The sequence below is a fragment of the Brachyistius frenatus genome, unplaced genomic scaffold, assembly GCF_029030835.1.
Source record: "Brachyistius frenatus isolate BFR_SWC_R1_liver_20210118 unplaced genomic scaffold, ASM2903083v1 Contig_44, whole genome shotgun sequence".
NCBI lineage: Eukaryota > Metazoa > Chordata > Actinopteri > Embiotocidae > Brachyistius > Brachyistius frenatus.
This window is the reverse complement of record NW_027210643.1, coordinates 347,112-364,201: the sequence shown is the minus strand read 5'-3', so window position 1 is coordinate 364,201 and position 17,090 is coordinate 347,112. Positions and strand designations below refer to the sequence as shown.

Below are 17,090 nucleotides of genomic sequence, written 5' to 3'. Positions count from 1 at the left end.
GTATTTTTCATTCCAAATTAAATACCGAATTCCAGGACTCTTGGCTGGAAACAGGAAATTACTTGGACATTATTGTGAAATAACAGGCAAACACCATAAAGCATAACTTTATTCAGCACAGATTTGTGGACAACAAAACAGAAATCCCAAATGTTTGCATTAATGACAGCAAATGAGGAGAGTTGTGGTTTCTGTCGGCCACTTGTGACTGTGTTTTATTCACTGCGGCCAACAATGACACATTCTGTGTGTGTGTGTGTGTGTGTGTGTGTGTGTGTGTGTGTGTGTGTGTGTGTGTGTGTGTGTGTGTGTGTGTGTGTGTGTGTGTGTGTGGTACTTCTGCGGTCAAACACATTTGCAAAGAATTTGTGTTTTGCGCTGCCTTTTGAAAGCTTGTTGACATTTTGCTTAAGTGGCTCCAGTTAGGATGAATTTGCACTCAACTACTTCCTTTTTGAACAGTTCACTCCGGGGTGTCAGATAAACTGGGTAATTTGCAGTGGGCACTGCGCCTGCATGCAAACACAGCTGTGGAGCAGTGGCACAGGCTTTTTTTTTTTGGAAGGGATTGGGTACAGTGTGATCCAATCATTTCTGTCTTTAGGATCTATGTAAAATAAATGTATAAAAAAATAAAAACAAAAAAACAACACTCTTGTGTCTGTTAACTTTGAATTGAATCTGAATGAGATGAAAACATGACGTTGTTTTTAAAAAAAAATTTTTTTTACAGCTATTTCATCCCAACCACTGTCTATGTGATTCTTTTGAGCCAGATTGAGCAAAATCCAACATATCTTTCTCTGCTGTGAAACGGTGTCACGAACACTCACTTTTGGTTTCCCTTCCCTGCACTTGTGTTGTTCGGGGTGTGGTGGGAACATGTCACACGGCATGCCTTCAACCCGCCGAATGGAAAGACATCCGATGGAGCGCGTTTAAAGCCGCACAATATATGACGGTGCCAAAGCGTCAAATGGAATGCAAGTCACTGATGAATCATTGTGGAGTACGTGTGAAGAAAAACAACAAAAGAGTAAGTGGTGCCAGGACACGGGGAGATTTTGAAGATGAATAAAGGGGTCATGCTTGCATTGAGTTATAATTATTTTTATCTGCCCCCTTTTCCAACAAAGACAAGCTGCTCTGTGTTGGTGGCTGATAAGAGCAGCTTTGATTCTCTGCCTGACCAACAAACCACAGCAGCACTCACATGGTCTGCAGCACATCTCATACCATTACAGCATGCACTAAGAGATACACTATAGGATCACATTGTTTTCCATTTCTATTATAAATACTTTATATGTTTGTATTTTTACTGTTTAATGTGTTCACATCACATGACTTGCAAATACCAATATTCTATTCAACAGCGTATCCTTTATTTTATTTGTGCAGTAGTGATAGTTGTCTGTTTTGACAGAGGTGGAAAGTAACTGTGTACATTTACTCAAGTATTATACTGAAGTACAATTTTTGAGAAACTTTACTTTACCATATACAGGTACTTTATACTTCCACTCTACCATGCAGAGGGAAATATTGTACTTTTTACTGCACTACATTTATCTGACATTTAGTTACTGTTCAGATGATGATTTGACATAATAGACAATATCATGAGCTTTTCAAAACCAGCACATTTATTACAGGAGACGCTTTGTGGGAATACTGTAAAATGAATTATGTAATTTATAACAATATATCATTCCGAGGAACTGCATCATCACTGTTTCTTTAATAATATCAATTGCGTTTTGCTGCTAATACTAATATAGTTTTTTTTATGCGGGACTTGTGAGTAAAAACTGTTTTCTTCAAGCTATAAAGCACATTTTTGACTCCTTCTTTCATTAGGTCAAGGTCATATCTTTGCTATTTTTCTATTCTTGGGGATTGTTTAATGGTTTTTGTGTGTTTATGTCGATGTAAATATTCAATAGGTATTGTTTTTATATATAGGCTATTGTCTTTGTTGTTGTTTGTATGATTACTATCATCGTAATTACTGTAACATTTGTTCTAGTCTTATTACTATCTTGCTTTGTCTAATTATAGCCTAGACATTATATTTCACTGTACAGTGTGTCGTTTATTCTCATGCGAAGTGTCGTTGTGCACTTTTAATGTTTCTCCACTTTGTTTCTATTTATTTATTTTTTAGAAAACACAGGCAGCACAATAACAGTTGGGAAAAGCTGGTGCGACTGAAGTTGTCTTTCTCTCTCTCTGTCTGTCTGTCTTTCTCACGCACACGCATACGCGCACTCGTAACTGTACTTGCTGAGTGGGACAGTAATACGTGGGGGTGTGGGGCTGGGGTAGGGGGGGGGGGTAGCGGCAGGCACACATTCCATTAAACATTCCTCTCGCGGGACCGTCCGGGCCGAAACATCGCGAAGTTTCCTCGCTGTTGAGTATTTTTTTTTTGGTGGCAGCAGGCAGCCGTGGAGGCGAGTCCAAGAAAGGTGGAGACTCCTGGTCAACTTCCTGCACAGTAATCTAGAAGCACAGAGAGAGAGAGAGAGAGAGAGAGACACAGAGAGAGAGACAGAGAGAGAGAGAGAGCTGGGGAAGCTGCTGCCTGCCGCTGCTGGGACAAGCACGAATGGATCTACTGCTTCCCTGACTACTCGACAGAGGAAGAAACCAACAACCTTTGCGGTTAACTGTCCTCGTCTACCTGGCTGGGAGCGAGCGAGCCGCGAGACATTCCCGACGTTTTGATCGCGAGGCGCTGCGAAAGACGAGGAATGGGTGAGTTTTCCATGATGTGGCGCTTGTGTTCTTTTTAATGCGCTTTTATTTTTTTTTATTTTTTTATTTTTTTTTACTCTCAACCTATAGAGCAAATGGAACCACGGGGATAAGCTTTAAACCGAGCGTCAGTGTCATAAATCATGCCATCAAGTTTTTTTTTTTGTTTTTTTTGTGCCAGCGGGGGGAGTTAAAGTTAGCAAGCCTGTGAGCTAGCTAGTTAGCCTAGCCTGCTAGCTATGTGCTGAACTGGATAACGCCACCTTCCATCCCTGTGCGGCTGCTCTCTGGCTAATATTGACAGAAGTTACCACCGAGCTGATGTCAACAGGGCCGCTGCAGAACCAGGTACTGCCCTGAAACCGCTGTCGTACCTTTTGGAATTGCAAGTTTATTCCCATCTGTGGTCAGTAACCCCAAAGTTAAAATACATCCACACAGTCACTCCTGGCGTGAATGAAGGCTGATCAACTGTTTTGACATTTGCTTTAAGGCTGATATAAGTAAGGGGTGAACTTTTATTTTGTGCCGATTCTTTCCACGACAGTGACAAGACTTCGAAGTTCCCACACCCACCTGCATGTCATGCTTCACTTCAGCCTGCTCTGCTGCTGAGCAAAGGTCTGTTTATTGATGTGGATCAGTGGGTCCATGTCATCCCTCACACCACATGATCTAATTAACCCGTTTTCTTTAAGGTGATGCAGTCAGGTCTACTGGAGGCAGAGAACAATGCTGTGAATGGGTTTGTAGAGGCAACCCAAGATGGTTGCTATTTTTTGACATTTCTGGTTTGCAAAGAGAGTGTGTTGCTGTGATGGCCACACCGCTTCTGCTGTCTGCACACGAGAGGAAATGCTCTGATCTTACTGTGTGTTGCAAATCTTCTGTACTGTATCGTGAAACCCGCCGACTGCATCTGGCTGGATGTGCACACTGTGGTTTGCGGGGTTGTTTCGCAGAGTGGGGCTCGTTCAAGATCTTTGCTATGTTGTGAAACAGTTTTTTTTTTTTTAAGCGATACCTTCCAGTTCTGTTAAGCTGCATATTGTACTTGTGGTATATAAGTTAGAGACGAGGTTCAAACGAAAGTTTGCTTTGGCATTAACTGAACTGTTGCTGACGCTCAGCCAGAAAGTTATTTTGTTGTTTTTGAAGAAAATGTGCTTACAATTGCAAAGAGAATCCCATAAGCAGTTTGCCATATTGTTAGACAGCGAGTTGTTAAAAATGCCAATCCAGCTCACAATCGATCAATATGAGAACCCACCAGAACGGCCTTCTTCTTAACCGGTGTCCATTTATAGCACATTGGGCCCACATGAGTTCATAGTGCCTCGTACTTGGCTCAGGTATGTCTTTCAGGAGGAAACCCACTGCTGAGGATATCTCGGCTGTGTTTGAACATGTCCGAGCTCAACGTGCGGAGCCCCCTCGCCTTCACCGTTTGCTCTCCCTGAACTCGGCTTCGACGCCCTGCAGCCCGCCACCGGTTGATCCACCAAATTCCGCAAAACTGGATTTTGTGTTGCAGCGCTACATGGTTGTAAAGGGTTTGGTGCCTGTGTGGTCTCCACCTCTGTACCTCAGTATGTTTTCATCTGTTCCTTTTTGTCTCAGAAAAATAAACATTTACCTTTTTTTTTTTTTTTTAAAGCTATGAGTAAACACGAAGTGTCCGGCTAAGAGTCACCAGTTAACATGGTCATCAGCTAAAGTGGAACCTGGGCAGGCGGACTGACGTCAGATTAAACACACCGTAGGCACGTGGATAAACACCGTTTTTGATCTTATTCTCCTCTGTATTTGATCGATATAACGGGGATAACATTAAACCGGCTTTAAATATTTTCCGTGGAAATGTTTCTAACCTTTAGTTTATCTGCAATTTAAAAGGTGAACTCATAAACTTAAAACTCTCAATTGAATTTCATAGTTTAAACAATGTTGGATGATTAAATGTAGCTGCAGGTCAAAGGGAACACATCCACTCTCACTTGTGGCAGCATTTCTCTTTTCACGCTGTGTTCTCACCTTTTTTTTTTTTTTTTAACTCCTTAGTTGTTTGCGTCACATTAACAACATGTTCTAAAATGTCTAACTGAATGCTCAACTAAACCTCACCTGGCCTCCAGCCAATATTTACCTGGCTGCGGCTACAGTTGATTTCCCACCCTGGTGTTAATGTAACTGATGAAGGTCAGTTTACCTAGTTTGTCATTTTTCGTGGTCAAAAGAAAGACAAAGGTGCTGTTATAATCTGAGTTATTTGACTCTGGTCACCATAAAATCTTGAAAGAATTTGAACCTCACCTGTGTTTGGTTTGTCTATTTTATGCTACTGTGGAAATATGGCGGTGCAACAGGGCGCTCCGTGGAGAGGACACGCTCCATCAGTAAATATGAAAAGCTCATTCTCATGTAATGACAACACGGGTGATTATACACCAACAAAAACACCATTTATGAATATTTATTCTGTTTCTGCCAATAGAGCCGCATAAATCCGACACACGGGGCTGTCACGGTGATGGATGGATGACATTTCACAGCTTGTATCACCCACCTGTTTTTATGCAGATGGCGAGCAGGGCAAACTGACTGAAGGTTGGTAGGACTCCATTTAAAAAACTTCCCCTCAGGGATTAATAAAGTAAATACCTACCTACCTACCTATTTAACACCTCCTTCCTGACGCTGCAGCTTTACCTGCTGTGGGACGCTACCGTCAAAAGGATGGCTGGCTAAAGGGCACCTGTCTCATTCTGTGGAGGAGGAGTAGTGGGAGCATATTGTGTACTACGAAGGAGCATGAAAAGAGTGTAAAAGAGTATTCAGACTCGTCCATTCAAACAGCCCTTATAGTTGACCTTAAGATTCAACTTCCACTTCAGGGTTTAGAATTTTTGGTGGAGCTCCCATCTTTGTGTACACTTGAGTTATTGCTGTAAAGAAAGCTTGTTTACACAGTCATCTATTCTCCTCACAGCCACCTCAGACAGCGCTGAAATGTTTGCTCTTGTGACATTTGTTAGAACTATCGGTTATGTAATTTGTTGTTGGAAGGACGGGTTTTATTCTCTGGAATATTAGTGATCGTGATTAGTGATGACTGTGTTTGAGTGTGTAGTTGCCGGGCGTCGGTAGAAGTGTCGTCTTCACACTGCTGCAGGTAAATGGAAGGAGAGCTGGAGAATTTGGGCTTTCGCATGTAAGAATAAGAACAAGAACAACCCTCTCTCCTCTCCTCTCCTCTCCTCTCCTCTCCTCTCCTCTCCTCTCCTCTCCTCTCCTCTCCTCTCCTCTCCTCTCCTCTCCTCTCCTCTCCTCTCCTCTCCCTCTCCCTCTCCTCTCCTCTTCCTATCAGCTCCCTCTCAGATCAGCAGGAAGGAATGCAGTTATGAGTTTCCTCTTTACTGATTGTGAGAGAGAGAGAGACACACTGACAGTCTGCCTGGCAGTCAGCTCCCTTGCGTGGCCTTGCGCACCCCCCCCCCCCGCCACCTTTCAGCCTCCCCCCTCTCTTCCTTCCTCTCCCCCTCACTCTCACCCCTGTAACATCCTCCTGTCTGTCACTGGTTTTATACAAGAGCCACACTGTACAAAGTCTTCACCTGGAAGGAGAGGAAAACAATAAGCTGGAAGTTCCTCTCCGTTCTGCTGAGCCTCCACCGAAAGTGCACACGAGACAGGAAGCGGGAGGAAAACGTCGCCGCGCTTTTTGCCGTCGGGAGTTCCACTGCCACACACTTGAAAAAGCAAAGCGGCGATCGACGTTAATAAACTTTATGAAAAAAAAAAAGTACTTCCAAATATGTGCAGTGAGAAGGAAACTGTTCTCTGGTTTCACTGCTAGTTGAGTAAATTGACTCTTGAGGGGAGAAAGAAAGACAAATGGTTGATAAGAGGAGCACAAGTTGAAGCAAGACCCGACATGATGGACGGTAGGCTGGATATGCACACATACAGACATTCAAACTGCATTCAGGCAATAAAAATGATCTATAAACAATGTACATATAGTATAATATACAGTATATTAACGTGCTGCAATCAATTCAATAAATTCAGTCCCAGTTTAGGGAGAGAAATACTCCCTGATAGTTGTTATTTGATTGACATGTATAGCAGATAATATTGTTTGAAACTGTCAATTTCCCAATTGAAATAAATAAATAAACCAAGTTTTAATCAGTTGTTTAGGAGGAAAAAAAAAACTAGCGTGTGAGAAGTAATGTTAGCAGCGTGTAGCCACAAGTGTTCAGTGTCTGCTTCTGCCTTTAGCAGTGTTTAAATAAATAAATTGATATCATAAAGGACTAGTTGACTATTGGTTTGAACTAACTACTGTTAGTTGGCTGGTAGAATCCTTATTGGAGGGCACCCCTCGTTCCAACAGTGTTTTTGTAGCGAAGGGCCTTGCCTGAATTAAAGCTTTAATAATTTGGTTACATTTAAATCTAATATATTTGGCTAGATGTATCGGGATTTGTCAGATTAAGGTAATAAATTTATCAGATTATGGTTTTTTTTCTTCTTGCCATTATGCTCATTGACTCTGAAATCTAGGGTTGGTGGGAATCCTGCCAATTAAAACTCCATACAGACTGAACAAAATAACAAACAGTCCGGTGCAGCTTCGATGTCTTTGAGCTTCATGCTTTACCAAGAAATATGGTGTATGAAAGTTAGAAAGGAGATGCTGTTAAACACCTGACGTTGTAGTGGCCAACAGGAAAGTCTGCTCTCAGATTATTCACACCGATCTGGCCGGGAATCGGTAGGTTGAATGAGGTCGATCGTTATGACCTGCGAATAATTCCTCCTCGGTTCCCTTGTGGAAATCAACTCATTGTTTTGTTTTTTTCTCGTTCCCATCAGTGAAGGAGTATTTACAGTAAATAAAAAAATGTAAAAACAGGAATTTAAGTGAGTTGGTCAACTCATTTGATTAATCCAACCTTAACCCAAAGTATTTTATAAACAGGAGAAAGCCCTTCACAATTACTTTTAGAATCGCCTGATCACAATTGATTGAACTGATTTCAAATATTCTGCATCAATTTTAAAAGTGGTTATTATTAATCTGGATGAAAAAAGATGGATAAAACAAAAAAAAACATCACATTCCCAATTGTTGTTTTCCACCGTTTGAGGTTTGGTTGGCGCTCTTTGAACGACATCATCTCGTATGAACGTTCTTTACGTTGACTTGTGGCGCATCTCATTTTCAGAAATGTTCTTTGTATGTTTCAGTGACAGGCGTCATAGGGAACATGTGTCTAATGAAACTATGACGAGAATGAGTTGTTTTTAAAGATTTAGACAACTAAATTATGAATCGCAAGTAATTTTATGACAGTTAACCATCAACTAAAATGTCACGACTGCGAGGAACCCGTAACTCGGCTGCTGGTTTGTTTTGCCTCCGTCCAGTATCGTCGCTCTGATGAGGTGTTTTGTGCAACACAAATAAATTCGGAGTTTTCCTGTTATCACTGCAATTGAAAAAGTATTCATCTTTTTTGAAGGTACCGAAAAATCATACCTTGCGAGATTTTCTCCGTATACCTTCACACGGTTGATATCAGCTGTTACTCGTAACATGCAGCCCAGTCAGGAACTGATGGGAATAAATAATAATAATAATAATAGTAATAATGATAAACTCCCGAGGCAGCTTTTTTAAAATTATTTTTTTGGAGCACTGTTTGGCTATGCTGCAGAGCTGGTTGCGGACTACGTGTACATCTTTCTCACCCACGTCTCAGCTGCGGCAAATATTTCAAGAATCCAGAACCGCCACTCCCGAAAAACCTCGGTGTCACACCACCAGTCACCAGGAAAGTCGCACATTGGTCTGTGTGTGTGTGTGTGTGTGTGTGTGTGTAGTATTGTGTCTTACTGTTCTCTTCACACCCACATCAGAGACGGTTTGACTTTTTCGTTTCCCCTTTTGCTGCCGGCGGCCTTTAAACACGCTTGTCATGCCGAGTCATCAGTCAGGAAGTAACGCGGCAGTGCGGTTTATGTCTGCGAAGAGATGTGGTTCCATATTTTTTTTTTTTTCATAGAAATTGGTGACGCAGCTCTCAAAGTCAAAGGAAGCTGCACCTGCTGTTTTGTCTTATTTCTTAGATCCAACATGTGCTCAGTTTTTATTTTTGTTTTGTTTTTTTGTTTAAGCTTGCAACTGCAAGTTTTAACACATGGAAATTTCCACTCGGCCTGCGACGAGAAACCATTTAATAATCGGGGCACATCGCAAAAATAAGCAAAAAGTAAAGATTTGACCGGCCGGCATCCAAACACGGAGCGAGGCCCGATTGGTTCCCGAGCGCGGCCCGGCCCGATCCGATCCGACCTGGTGCCTACACACTTTACATCAACACGCATTTTTATTTTCTTCATCGAGATGAAATAAGAAACAGATCGCTGAGCGGTGGGGTTCCATTAATGCCTACGACTGCGCTCCGTTATGTGCCGTGTAACATTATGCAATTAATGTCAATTTATGCCACCATCCTACTTTGTCGGTGAACCCTCTATCGGTTTCTTCTTCTGGGCCGCCGCGGGACGCCCGGCGCCCCCTTTGCCCTTCGTTACATCTCATCTCCCTCTTCTTCAGTCTAGTGACTCTTGCTCTCTCTCATCATCTGCTTGACAGCACGCCATTTAGTTGATGCACTTTTGCCTCTTCAAGCTTTTGTTGACCTATTTCTGCCTTTTGGAGCCGGACAGGAGAAGAACCCTCGCAAGCTTGGTAGCAGCTGCTGCTGGGACCAGTGAAATTAATCTTTTGTTTTTAATTAGTTTAGAAATGAAAGGAAAATGGTGCGTTTTATTATTATTATAATAATAATTATTATTTTCATATATTTGCCTATTTAGAGTGCGTGTGTGTGTGTGTGTGTGTGTGTGTGTGTGACACCGGTCACAGAACTCAACATCATAGTGTACGGATGTAAAACTCTGACATCATTTGCCCACCAAATGACTCTCAGGCCCGCTGACCTAGATCCGCCCGGCAACATCTACGCATGGAGCTTCCTCATGGAGTTGCAGCGTGCCGCAGCAGAGTATACGTTTTCGTGTGCTCTCTGAAAGACATGCTGTCTGGCAAAAAGCTTAGAGCGGATAACGCAGTTCAAGGGACCGTTGTCTGTTCCCGGGACCGGATCCAGGACCGGACGAACTGAGTCGTCCCCTCACCCAGAAAAAAATAACTTGCTGGATAGTCGTTGTCCAGGTTACTCTGCTGTTAGCGGGCTTTTTCCTCACTTTCATTTCACAAGAAAAGTTTGTGGGCCACTTCTTAAGCCAATAGAAGTATTTAGGGCAGAAAGCTGCTGCTGCTGCAGGAAGTTTGTTCCTGACACACACACACACACACACACACACACACACACACACACACACACACACACACACACACACACACACACACACACACACACACACACACACACACACACACACACACACCACCTGTACGCTGGCTGTGTTTAATGTATTTGGAAAGGCATTTCCGCCGAGGAACAAACCAAGAGGACTTTGTCCGGCTGCTGGTATTTCGCAGGCCAACACCTATCATTCACTTCACTCCCTGCACTCACTCCGGAGCTGCGAGCCAGACGTTGTGTTTTTTTCTTTTTTTACTACACACAGAAGTGTTGTCAGAGTTTCAGCTGCGTGCGTCGCTTTGTCTCCGCTCGAGTAGACGGGGCGTTGCTTTGCAAGCCGTAAACACCCCACACTCCAAAACCAAAGTTAATCACAGTCTCCAGAGAAGCCGAGTCGAGTCATCCCCCCCCCCCCAGAAAACAGAGGTTTCTAGTACAGAGAAGTCTCCTTGCATATGGAAGTACAATTTAAAAAAAAAAAAGGCCTCAATTATTTTTCCTGAACACCAGAAGTTCAACGATCTAAGTAACACTTCAGCTCAGTGAGGAAAATCCAAAGCATAAGTGTCCAAAGCCCAAAAGGCAAACAGAAGTATAACGCTTTGTTTGGTTCCATTTTTCAATGCCAATAAATGGTTCTTCATCACAGTGTATATGTGTATCAATAAACTATAATTACGCTATATAATAGTGGCATAAAACGAACCAAATTTTTTTTAAACTTGGCAAAAATGTCAAGATTATGAACTCCCTATATATCTGTTGATAACCTGGGTTACATTCTCCTCCTCTAAACTGTACTGAAACTAAAGATTGGTATCATTGTGTGTGTGTGTGTGTGTGTGTGTGTGTGTGTGTGTGTGTGTGTGTGTGTGTGTGTGTGTGTGTGTGTGTGTGTGTGTGTGTGTGTGTGTGTGTGTGTGTGTGTGTGTGTGCCGAGGTGATGTAATCTGCTCTGCTCCTCATCCAATCGCGCGGAAGCATGCAACCGTATCTCTTCCTGAGGTTACACGGACAGATTCTCCCAAACTACAGTCACGGGGGGGCGGGGGTGGGGTGTGTGTGTGTGTGTGGGGGGGGGGGGCTTTGTAGGTTAAGATATGACATAAATATCAATTCTAATATACAAAGCCTATTACTAAATTGTAAACAAAGAAATCCCAGAGTCAAAATAAACAATGTACTTTGGTGGCACTGATTTCCTGCTCATGTTTCTAGGACGCTACAAGTTGTTAGAAATCATTTTGGAGGAAGAAAGGACAAGTTGATAATTAACTTAATACTTTGATCAATCCATAATTCATAAACGGTTCCTTTTTTATATATAATTAGCTGTTTCATTCTTTTTTGTATTTTGTTTTAAGCAGATAAAAATAAATATATATATACATACATATATACATACATACATATATATATATATATATATATATATATATATATCAGTTACGTGTTGGTTGTGGGGTTTGCAGAATGTAGGCGTGTAAAGTGTCCCGTGTGGCCTCTGTGTTTTAGTTTTGTCGGGCTGCTTGATGTGAAGCCGGCGGAGTCTCTCTGAGATCAGTTAAAGGAGTTAAAGGGCCACAACGTGTCGTCAAATATCTCCTCTGCATGTCGCTCAACCGGCTGCACTGAAAGCAGTCAGACAGCCTCCCTCACCTTCCTCCTTCACCCGCCCTTCGTTCCACTGCATTTTGTATTTGATGCAGTCAGAAGACGCATAAATATGTATTCACTTGTTTGCAGGAACTCGTTTCATGTTGATTGTCTTTTGTGGCTGTTTGACCAACATTTGGACGTAACATGAAATATAGAATTCTCATGATATTGGTTGTTTGTTTGTTTGTTTAAGTCTTTGCACTATTGTTTAGTTCGTTTAGACTTTCTTTTTGAATTTTCTGATGTAAATTTACCAATAAAAGTCAAACAGTCTTGTCTTTGTAACTCGCGTGTCCTCTGTCTCCGGAACAGAGGTGGTGGTGGAGTACGAGTACGACGCGCTCCACGAGGACGAGCTCACCTTGCGGCCAGGCGACGTCATCAAGAACGTGCGCTACGTGGAGGAGGATGGCTGGATGGAGGGCGACCTCGACGGGAAGAGGGGCCTCTTCCCCGACAACTTCGTGAAGGTGAGAGAGGAGGATGCCGGGGTCAGAACTCAGAGCACCCCCCCCCCCCACACACACACACACACCTGCGTTCCTTTCGGGAATCAACAGTGCTCTTAAAAAAAAAAAAAAACCAAACACGCGACTGGTGAAATCGTCTTCCGAGCTTTTTGTCGGCTCTTTAATTTTTTTTTAATTTTTTTAATTTTTTAATGTTTCCTGTTGCCGTGCCGACCGGACGCTTCCTCCGAGGTGTCAAATGCTCTTTGTTTGTTGTCGCCGTCGGAGATAATCCGATCGAAGCTTCGGGCATTATCGGACCCACAGCTCGGATGTAGTCTACTCGCTCATCTCTTAGACTTGAACGGATCGCCACGCTGCGAGTGTCCTGTGTGCTTCCATTAAAAAAAAAGAAAACACAGGAGGAGGAGCTTTGAGTGATTTGTAGATTACTGGATTTCTTTTTCTTTTTCTCTGGTAGAAGACAAATGTGTGTAAATACAGAAATCCTGTCGCCCGGTTTCACTTGTAGTTTGTCAACACGGAAGCTTTTGTTGGACTGAACTATCCTGCAGTCTCACGGCAACATGGAAACACTGCGCTTGCTTTTTTTCCCGGATTTGATGAAGGATGCAATTTATGGATCGGAACAAACGAAGAGTCACTTTTACTCCCGTCTTTATTGTTATTAATAATGATAATGATAATGATACAACTTTATTTGTATCGTACCTTTCATACAGGAAATGCAGCTCAAAGTGCTTCGCATCAAGATCATTACATACAGTGTTTCACATAAAAACAGACATAAAGGAGCATTTAAAAATATAGAAAAGAAATGAGATGTATAAGAACGGATAAAATGCATCAAAAGGAATACAAGTAGACTTGATTTGGGTCGCTCTCTAGGATTCAATTTATGATATGAAGTAGCGGAAAAAGCAGTTGTAGCAGTTGAGCGTGCTTTTCTAGAACTTTACTTCACACAGTCTGTAATATTACACGGTAACACACTAGAGATGAAGCCTCGGTTTAAAAGCTCACCCGGGTCCAACCCGTTCGTATACTACTAAAACTCAATATTACAACCGAGGACTATTTCAAGGTGTCTTAAACCCCCCCCTCTTCCTCCGTGTCTGTGTGCTCGACCCACGTGGTTGCAGATGATGAGTTCGTGCGCTCTGACGCTGTCGGGAATTATGAATTCTCTTTGACCCAGCAGAGCAAATCTCATTATACCCATTCGTAATTACCGGTTCGATGTTGTATGAGCTCTCTAAATAAACATAGTGTTCAAATTACAAGTCGTTATTCGTCACCGCCGTGCCATTTCATGCCTCGGAGGGCGTGACCGTTGTTCTCCGGAGGCGAGGAGCCGTCTCCGGTTATTGGTCACGTACAGGGACACAAAAAAATAAGTCCGCTACGAGTTCTCGTCCGTGCTTCAGAGAGCAGATTCTGCTTTATTCACCGTGTCACTCAATGCCCACAAGCTAACGTCGGCTAACAGCTGTCTGCAGGTATCGGGCTGATAACGGAACACTTGAAAGGAGCGGCAGCAGACGGATCGGTGTGCAGACTCTTCTGCTCCCTCGGTGCTGAAAGCGGTCATTAAAGTGGATGTCTGCAGTACTTAGCTGAAGCGTGACAGTGCGAAGCCTGATGGGATCGCATGTAGTTTTTAGTCTATTGTATTCTTTTTTTTCTTTCACCCAAACCTAATTTGGGTAGAAAAAAGTCTTTGGAAATGTTTTTTTAACATTATTATTATTGAAAACCTGCTTTTGCAGCTTTTCTACTGGAATGAACTGGGACTGGAGATGGTGGTGTGAGAGGGCTGTTCACCAGCTGGAGCTGTACATCGTAGATACGCAGGATCTGTGGTGTCTTCTCATTGAACTGATTCAAAGTCTTCTGTTCTGGAGGCACACAAGTGAAATCTGCTTTTCCTCAGCGAGATATTTACACAACTAATGAAGCGTGAAATGAGTCACTGCACTACTGCTGGCTTCTTCTTCTCCTTCCTCTCCTCTCCCTCTCCTCTCCTCCTCCTGGAGTATGAGAGTGAATCAGATAATTATGAAACGTGCATTAAAAGCACTGACCTGTATTCATTTGAGGAAATAAACTCATTTTTGGATGTAAGTTACAAAAGATCTGCAAAAGTGAGTGAATATTTCAGTGACATTGAGAAGGTCATACGATCTGTTGGGGTGGTGCAGAGACAGCTGGGGTCTGACCTTTTAGATGATCGAAAGCGCTTCCGTCTTAAAAAAACAACACCTCACAAACCTGAGGAAAGTAAAAAAAAAAAAAAAAGTAAAAGTGTTAAAAAAAAACAACCCCGAAGTAAACAGTTTAACATGATCATGTGTCGCATGGGACTTTCCACTTTCCACTGCTTATCTCTGGTCTCGCCTTGCCTCCTTCTATCCTCTGACCTTTCTATGCAGAGCTTCCATTTAGGGTCTTTAAACATCATTGGTGGGAGGGACAGGCATAAAAGAGCGTTAATACTGGAAGTTGCAGGTCGAAAACGGTTGGACATCCTATTTTTACAAGAAACTCGCACCACTCCATCGGATGAAGTGGACGGGGGTTCATGAACCCGGAGCCGCTGCACCAATCTTAGTGCCGGACTAGCCGTGCTGTTTAGAACCGCAGCTAATGCAACGGTTCTGTCGGTCACCGAGGTGGTGAAGGGTCGGTGAGGGCAGAGATAGAGAGCTCGGTTTACTGCTTCCTCAACATATATGCAGCAGATCGGGGGGCCAGAAAGATCTAATTCACCTCGCTGCAAAACCAACTGCAGAGCTGCCATCAGGAGCAACTGATCATCGGAGGGGATTTCAGCTGCAGTCTAGACTTCACCGAACTAACGAGGAGCCGCACCCATCAGTCACCTGGGAGTCTCCACAACGTCATCACGCACTTAGATCTGTTGGATACATGGAGAGTCAAACACCCACAAACCAGACAGTACACATGGGTTAGGGTCAGCAACTGCAGGACCAGTGCAGCGGGACAGGATTTACATCTCTCACAGTCTCAGTTCCAGACTAAAAAAACCCAGCTCAATCAGTCCAGTAGGGTTCACCGACCACCACCTCGTCAGCTTAGGCTCGATAACCTCACCGGGTTAAAGGGTTAACTCCTACTGCCACTTTAATAATAAACTTCTGCAGGACAGCACTTTTTGTCAGAGCTCTGTTTTGTTTTTTGGCAGCACTGGAAAACTGAGAAAGGTCGCTTCAGTTCTCTGGAACAGTGGTGGGAGGTCGGAAAGGCACAGATCCGTGTGTTCTGCCAGCAGTACACCTCAAACGCCACCGCTAAAATCAAGTCTGCTGTCAAAGACCTCGAAGCCAATATAACAAGTATTGAGGAGGGCTTCCAGAGAGACCCGGATCCCAGTGTGGGCCGACTGCTGCAGGAGAGGAGGTTGGAGTTGAGCTCCTTCCTGCAGGAGAGAGTGAAGGGAGCTCTGGTCTCGTTTTCTCCAGTTGAAGGGCATGGATGCCCCGAGCTCCTTTTTTCTTCAGCCTGGAGAGATCGGTGGCGCAGAGGAAGTAGATGACCTGTCTGAAGCTCCCAGGAGGAATGTTTTAAAACAGGATCACTTCCTGTTTCATGCCAGCGGGCAGTACTCCCCCTGCTGCCCAAGAAGGGCGACCTGGTCCTCCTTAAGAACTGGACACCAGTGGCCCTGCTTTGTGCTGACTATCAGGTTCTTTCCAGAGCCTCCAGCAGACTAAGAGTCTACTTGGAAGCAATTGTAAATAGCGACCAAACTGTATCCCGGATAGAACAGTTATGGACAACATTTTTCTCATTTGTGATGTGTTTGGCATGTAAATTCCACGATGTAGATGATGGTATTGTCTCACTGGATCAGGAGAAGGCTTTGAACAGGGTGGATCCCTTTTATCTATTTTCTGCACTCAGGGCTTTTGTGCTTGGTGATGTTTTTTTTTTTTTTTTTTTTACCTGGGTGGGTCTGTTGTAGAGTGGTGCTGGATGTCTGGTTAAAATGGGAGCTGGGCTGAGTAGACCGATCCCTGTACAGCGAGGGATCAGACGGGGTTGTCCTGTCTCAGGGCTGCTAACGTTCACAACCCCTCACCTGGACAAATTTCAGAAAGCAGGGAAAAAAGCTATTTATGAAATCTGTGTAAAGGTTGTGAACTTGCGCTCTCTGGCAGGTTGAAGGAGTCGAGGTGGAACGAGTTCTTTGGCCCAGATGTTTCTGGCAGCTGGAGGCGGCTGTACAAGCTGCCCGTTGAAAAGTGGACAGTAGACCTCCAGTGGAGGGTTGTACACGGGGCAATATCTACAAACAGATACAGAGCACACCTGGATCCACACCTGGGGGAGGAGTGTTGTTTCTGCGGTCAGACTGAGACCCTGGAACACTTGTTTGTTCGGTGTCCTCGGCTCTCAGCTCTCTTTGAACTTTGAAAAAGATGCTTTCAGGGTCCTGGAGAGGACTTTTCTTTCATTTTATTCATCTTCAGTCCAAAATATTGCACAAAACAAAACAAAAAAGGGCTGTCCACACACTGGTGAACTTTTTATCTGATTCTGCCAGGCTGGACATCTGGCTGACACGCAAGAATCGGGCTCGGGGTGCTGGCAGCGAGGATCCGGTGAAAGTTCTGGAGGGACTGTTGAAGGCCCGACTCAGGGTGGAACACGCCTACTACGAGACGGTGGACAATATACAGGCCTTCAGGGACAGATGGACTATTGGGAGCATTTAATGCTCAGTGGGTTGCTGGTGGAGAGCTGGTGGCGAACTTTGGAACATATTGATCATTGC

At 43.6% G+C, this 17,090-nt stretch overlaps 1 protein-coding gene across 2 annotated transcripts in view; it reads left to right on the top strand.

Annotated features, from left to right (window-relative positions):
* The first annotated feature begins 2,472 nt into the window (after positions 1 to 2,472).
* The window catches only part of cd2ap (CD2-associated protein), a 61,071-nt gene continuing 46,453 nt past the window's right edge, over positions 2,473 to 17,090 (top strand). The window contains exons 1-2 of one of the 2 annotated variants that reach the window (XM_069703066.1): positions 2,473 to 2,760; positions 12,135 to 12,292. In XM_069703066.1, coding sequence (XP_069559167.1) covers positions 2,757 to 2,760; positions 12,135 to 12,292 — 162 coding nt within the window. In that variant the 5' untranslated portion in view covers positions 2,473 to 2,756. Of the gene's footprint in view, positions 2,761 to 3,321; positions 3,382 to 12,134; positions 12,293 to 17,090 lie in introns of those variants that run through there. The other variant, XM_069703067.1, reaches the window with a different exon arrangement.